Below are 6,610 nucleotides of genomic sequence, written 5' to 3' on the forward strand. Positions count from 1 at the left end.
CAACTGCCCTCTCCTGCTGGTGTGATCACCCACAACTGCCCTCCCCTGCTGGCCATCTTGTGTCCACATGGGGCAGCCATCTCTGACCACATGGGGGCGGCTATCTTGTGTGTTGGAGTGATGGTCAATTTGCATATTACCTCTTTATTATATAGGATGAGTGCTATAGAAATCTATACATATAAAAGCTTAATATGCAAATTGTCCCCGCGAGTTCGACCGGGAGACTGATCGCTTACTGTGATGTGCACTGACCACTAGGAGGCGGTGCAGAACTAAGGAAGGCCCTGGCTGACAGCCAGCAGCCAGGGAAGGGAGGCCCTGGCCCGCAACCAAAAGGCCCCAATCAGCCCTGGTCATCGGCCAGGCCTAGGAACCCTACCCATGCACAAATGTTGTTCACCAGGCCTCTAATACCTATACTAATAAAAGAGTAATATGCTAATTAGACCCGGAGACCTTCCAAGCTTCCGGACAAAGCCGGGGGCTTGGCTGTCCTGCAAACTGCCCCAGGCCCCTTGCCCAGGCTGGCCCCGCCCCAGTGGGAACCCCTACCCCTATGGGGGCATAGATGGCCTGCAAACGACCTTTAGCCCCTCGCTCAGGCTGGCCCCACCCCCAACAAAGACCCCCCAGCCCGATGGGAGTATGGCTGGCCTGCAAACAGCCCCAGCCCCTCGCCCAGGCTGGCACTGCCCCCAGTGGGGACTCCCACCCTGATGGGGGCATGGCCAGCCTGAAAACCGTCCCAGAAGTCTGAAATCTCTACTGCTAGACAACATTATTGAGCACCAATGAGGTAGGCATTACTACTAATTCTATCTTACAGATGAAACAACTGAGGGTTAGAGAAACTGAGTAATGTGTACAAGCTCACACGGCCTGTCAAAAGGGAACCTCGGATTTGAGGCACCTAATCTGCTGCCAGGGCCAACTCTCTCCAGTCACCACAGAACACTTCCCTCTAAACATACGCCTGAAAACGACTGTGGAAACTCCACAAACTCCACAGGACTCTAATTCCAAGCCTTATGACTTAGCCCAAGATACCTTTCCTTTGGTGACTGCCTGGATCAAGGGACTGAGGAAAGAACTGGCCCATCCTTTTCTTAAATGAGAAAGAGCTTGGGAATTACTAGGAGCATGAGCTCTGGGGAAAGCTGTCTGTGTTTGAATCCAGCCAGCCTTTTACTAGCTGTGTGACCTGGCGCTAGTTACCTAATCTCTCTATGCCTCCATTTCTTTATCAGTAAAATAGATATCACAATGGTATTACCGTATATGTTATGTCACAGATTTTATATATAAAATGCTTAGAATAGTGTCTAGAACACAATAAGGACTCAAATGTTAGCTATTACTGTCACTATATTATTAATAAATTTTCATTATTTTGTAAAACATTTACTATAATGTCTATCCCAGAACAAACTGTCAACAACAGTGAGTTCTCAATAAGTACGTGTTGCATGAGTGCATAAATGAGGCTGAATATCTTCTGAATTATAAAAAGATAACATTATAGAGAATGTCATGAAAGATAATGAAGAAATTAAAATTGAAAAAAATAAGACTAGGTTTTAATCTCAACAATGATAAAAACAATAACTGCAATATATACGACTGAGACCTTAAAAATAGATCTGTTTCTAAAAATATATAGAAATTGTCTGGCAATACCCATATTATTCCATAAACAATATATTCAATGTATTATAATTGAAATGAAAAGGCAACATATAAGCTTTTGTTAATCCTCACTTGATATTTTTCCATTGATTTTTTTTTTTTTTAGAGAGCGGAGAGACACATCAATTGGTTGCCTCCCACATGTACCCCGACCAGGTACATGCCCTTGACCAGAATCAAACCCAAGACCCTTCAGTCTGCCGGCCAAAGCTCTATCCATTGACCCAAACCGGCTAGGGCGGCAACATATATTTTTAAAAGTGAACTAAGTGCAGCCACTTTGGAAACAGTTTAAAATTTAAAATTTAAACAAATTTACTAAACCATCCAGCAATTCCACTCCTAGAATATACACGAGGGAAATGAAACATGTGTTCACAGAAAAACTTGCACACAAATGTTCAGAGCAGTGTTTATTCACAATATCCAAAGATGGAAATGACCCTAATGGATCAGTAAGATGTGGTATGTCTATACAATGAAGTAAAGAGGCAAGAACTACTGATACAGGTTACAACATGAATGAGCCTCAAAATATGCAAAAGTGAAGAAGCCAGATGCAAAAGACCACATATTGTATGATTCCATTTATAGGAAATGTCTAGAAAATGAAAACCTTGAGACACAGAAAATAAATCAGTAGTTGCTGGGAGCTGAGTGTAGAAGCAGAGACTGACTGCAAAAGGGCACAAAGGACCAAGGTGTGTTGGAATTGTTCCAAAATTGCATTGTGATAACTTCACAAATGTGTAAATTAGTTAAAAATCACTGAATTGTATACTTAAGGTGAGTGAAATTTCATGGAATATAAATTATACCTCAATAACCCAGTTAAAAAAGCCAAATGTCACTAATGAATACCTGAGGAATGTTGAGCTCCTGTAACTGGCTTTGAGTAATCTCACTGAGCTGCCGAAATGTCATTGTAAAATCAGCTTCTGTGTTTTCCATGAGCTAATGAAAATAAATATATTTATCAATCTCAGTTCTTTGAGAAGATGCTAATTAATAATTCAAATGTTAATCAGAAAAGGAGATTAAATGATAAACTCACATGTAAGAGAAATGCAATTAAATCATCATCACCCTTCCTTTCTCCAAGTAGTCCCAATTTGGCTTTGAACAATTCTCTAAATCTAAAAGAAATGTCAATTTAATATGTTATTAAAATTCTCACTATTTTAAGACTTGTCCTCAAACCAACCAGGATGCTTTAACATCTGCATTCAAAAAGGACAAACCTTGTGTAATAGAGAACAGGATACCCCTCAAGAATCTGAGCGGCACTATAGGAAGAAAAAAAGAACAGTTAAACCTTGATTTAAAATTAGCTTTCTTTTTTTAAATGTTTTTTATTGATTTCAGAGAGGAAAGGAGAGGGAGAGAGAGATAGAAACATCAATGATGAGAGAGAATCACTGATCGGCTGCCTCCTACATGCCCCCACTGGGGATATGCCCTTGACTAGAATCGAACCCAGGACTCTTACAGTCAACAGGCCAAGGATCTATCAACTGAGCCAAAGCAGCCAGGGCTAAAATTAGCATTCCTGAATTACATTTTACAAGAACAAAGCAAACCTTCTCATGTACTAAATAACATTAGATTATGTGCTACTGATTCTTATTTAGTGATTGATGTCCCTAACTGCTTGTCTGCCTGCCTTATCACCCCTAACCACTCTGCTTGCCTGCCTGATTGCCCCTAACTGCTCACCTGCCTGCCTGATCGCCCCTAACTGCTCGCCTGCCTGCTTGATTGCCCCTAACCACCTCTGCCTTAGCCCCCACCACTACGGCTTCATCAGGAATGACGTCCAGAAGGTTTGGCTGTCCAGTCTAATTACACTTTTATTATTATAGATCACAGAGAAAATTATCAATACAAATTTATTGTCTGAAAGATTTGGATACAGTACAAATCATACTATATCATTCCTGGAATACTACTATATATAATTATATTACAGGATAAATGTTGATATAAATGTGTGTTTTTGGTATATTTTAAAAATCATCTTAGACCAAAAATAACTCATTAGCAGTAACTCACCCAAAACAATATTTTACTTGTCTGAAAGTATGAACATATAGTGAAATCTTTCATAAAAATATAAAAATTAGAGTTTTTAACCTTAAGCCCATCTTTAAACAGTTTCTATTTCTTAACATTCTCAAATGTATTTTCAGTTACACAAAAACTCAACACATTCTGAAGCTCTGCTTGATTTACCTTCCTGATCTCATCTACAGCTCTTCCCTTGCTCATTCTACTGCAATCATCTTGCTGTTCTTTAAACACCGTCCCCCCTCTCCCCCCCACACACACACACTCCCACCTCAGGGCCTTTCACAGGCTACTCCCTACCTGTAGATACCTGCATAGTTTGCTCCTGTTGCTCCTTTGAGCCTTTATTCAAGTTCTTTGCTGACCATCCTTTAAAACTGCAAACTTTCTTTCCCTCCCTATACTCTCCACCTAATGCTTTATTTTTCTCTATAGCATTTAACTCCTTCTAATATGCTATATAACTTATTTACACTGTTTATTGACTGTCTCTCCCACCAAAAGTAAGCACCATCAGGGCACAATTATTGTGCTGTTTTATTCATTGCTATCCTCTTAGCACTTACAACAGTGTCTGGCACATACTGAGCACCTCAATAAATATTTGTTGAATGACTGAATGAACTCTGCGGAGCTAAAGAGATATAAAATTAATAGAGACTAGGGTGGGATAAAGGCTGCTTAATGAATATCATTTTATATCACTTTGATTTTTAATTATGTGACTGTATTACCAATATAGTTAATTAATTAGTTAATTAATTAAGAAAACCATGTATGGATATAAACTTTTAAAAATCTTTATTGTAGTAATTTTTTGCTACCTGGGATTAATAAAATAACTATATGCCTTGCCTTCCACTTGGGATCTTGTACTGTAAATTTTTGATTGGAGGTAGAGAGAAGAATGTAAAACAAAATATGTATTATCTTCCAGCAAATACACTGGAGACACAGAGATGAATAAAATGTGGTCCCTGCCCTCAAGAAACGCAACGTCCAGTGGTAGATCAACAAAATCCTAACATAATCCGGGACCTGGTGGCTGCTTCAGGCCCTCACTCTTAAGGTAAAGCAAGGCTATGCCATAAAGAATCCTTAACACATTTTGAATGGCAGATTTTACCAAACACATTCTTTGATCACAAAAATATGGACATATTAAGTCCGACTACTGAGAAATTAAGAAACAGTGATAAAGAACTCTTAGATCAAAGAAGAAATAAACTAAAATTTCACATCTAAAAAGCAATAAATATGAAAACAACTTATCTTGGTAATTATGGGAAAAAGCCAAAACTGAACTAGAGAAAAATATAGAGCTTGAAATGCTGTCATTATTAAAGACTAAATAATAAGCTGGTTTTCAAAATGTCACTTTCTTATTTTTCAAAAATGATGCTTTTTTCCGCAGTAGGGGGCATGCAGGAGGCAGCCACACAATGATTCTCTCTCATCATTGATGTTTCTATCTCTCTCTCCCTCTCCCTTCTTTTCTGAAATCAATAAAAATAAAAAATGATCATTTTACAAATATATTTTCACACAGATTTAATTCGTAGGTGTAGGATTTACTCACAGCTGCTTTTGCCCTGGATCCAGTAATGGGTTTAGAGCTTGTAACAACTTATTCAAATTAAACATCCCAATATTGGCCTGATTTCCTATTTTATATCTTCTTTCATCATCAGATGTGTTTGGCACAAAATCTGTTTAACACAAAAATACTATCTTTATATAATAAGGATAATTACAACAAAGAGCTGTTTTCTTCATTTTTTAATTTATATTTAAACTTAATAAATTTCTATTTATTAGGTAAAACTTTTTCTAACATTAAACATTTAACTCAAAAGTAATATAAATATTTAATGTCCATACACATGAAAATATTTTATAATGTGAATATGTGCCTAATAGATGAATACATTTCTAACCTACAAGAATTTCCAGGTCATCAAATACAGACTTCAAACTCCAACTCAAGTAGTATGTTGTCCACAAAGCCCTCTCTCATCCTTCCACAGTCAAGTATTATATTAGTGTTACCTCCATTTTATAGGTTAGTAAGTGAGAGGTTAAGTTAACTTGTCCAAGGGCACAGAGCCATTAAGGGTCAGATGCCCGAAAATAAACTCATGTCTGTCTGACAACATATTCCCTACTGTCCTTCAGGTCATCTTCCCTAACATGTAATTCTTTAAGGGCAGGAGTTACAAAGAATTCATTTTTGTATCCCTATAGCACCTATAAGATTGAGTACAACACAAAACTACCATTCTACAAATGATCTCAATTCTTTTACTACCCCATCATTGTATTAGCTATAACAGTTTATCTAAAATAAACTTGTGAAATAAGGTATCTACATATACATATCAATCAAACATACCTGGATTATAGGCTTCCATAAAACCAAATGGACCATAGTCAATTGTAATGGATAACAAACTGAAGTTATCAGTATTGCAAACACCTAAAACAACAAAAATTTCCAAAAACATGATAAAATAACAAAAGCATTTTTTAACCATATAAAATTTTCCAGAATGGAAAAGGTCATGGAAATGCATTTTTTTTTAGAAATGAAGTAAAATTTAATTATCAATTGAAAGATTTAATTAAAGAAGACAAATAGTTTTATGTTACAACTATATTTTAAAAATAAATGTAGCCTTTTGTTTTATACTCCTCTGTCCCCAAAGATTTTCAATACTTCAGTCCCAAGAAATAAAACTTCCTCTTATTTTTTTTAATATATTTTTTATTGATTAAGATATTACATATATGTCCTTGTCCCCACGATACCCTCAAACCCCCCCCACTCTTGCCCTCCCCCCCCCCTTGTCCGTGT

General features: G+C 37.3%; 1 protein-coding gene across 2 annotated transcripts in view; it reads right to left on the minus strand.

Moving 5' to 3' along the window:
• LOC102766187 (UPF0061 protein ETA_18310) overlaps positions 1-6,610 on the minus strand; it is a 49,722-nt gene that overhangs the window by 17,184 nt on the left and 25,928 nt on the right. For both annotated transcript variants that reach the window (XM_015568246.1, XM_015568245.1), the window contains 5 exons: positions 6,149-6,232; positions 5,336-5,465; positions 2,931-2,975; positions 2,744-2,825; positions 2,551-2,643 (listed from right to left, as the gene is read on the minus strand). In XM_015568246.1, the coding sequence (XP_015423732.1) occupies positions 2,551-2,643; positions 2,744-2,825; positions 2,931-2,975; positions 5,336-5,465; positions 6,149-6,232 (434 nt within the window). The remainder of the gene's footprint in view (positions 1-2,550; positions 2,644-2,743; positions 2,826-2,930; positions 2,976-5,335; positions 5,466-6,148; positions 6,233-6,610) is intronic.

Source organism: Myotis davidii, unplaced genomic scaffold (assembly GCF_000327345.1).
Source record: "Myotis davidii unplaced genomic scaffold, ASM32734v1 scaffold1565, whole genome shotgun sequence".
NCBI lineage: Eukaryota > Metazoa > Chordata > Mammalia > Chiroptera > Vespertilionidae > Myotis > Myotis davidii.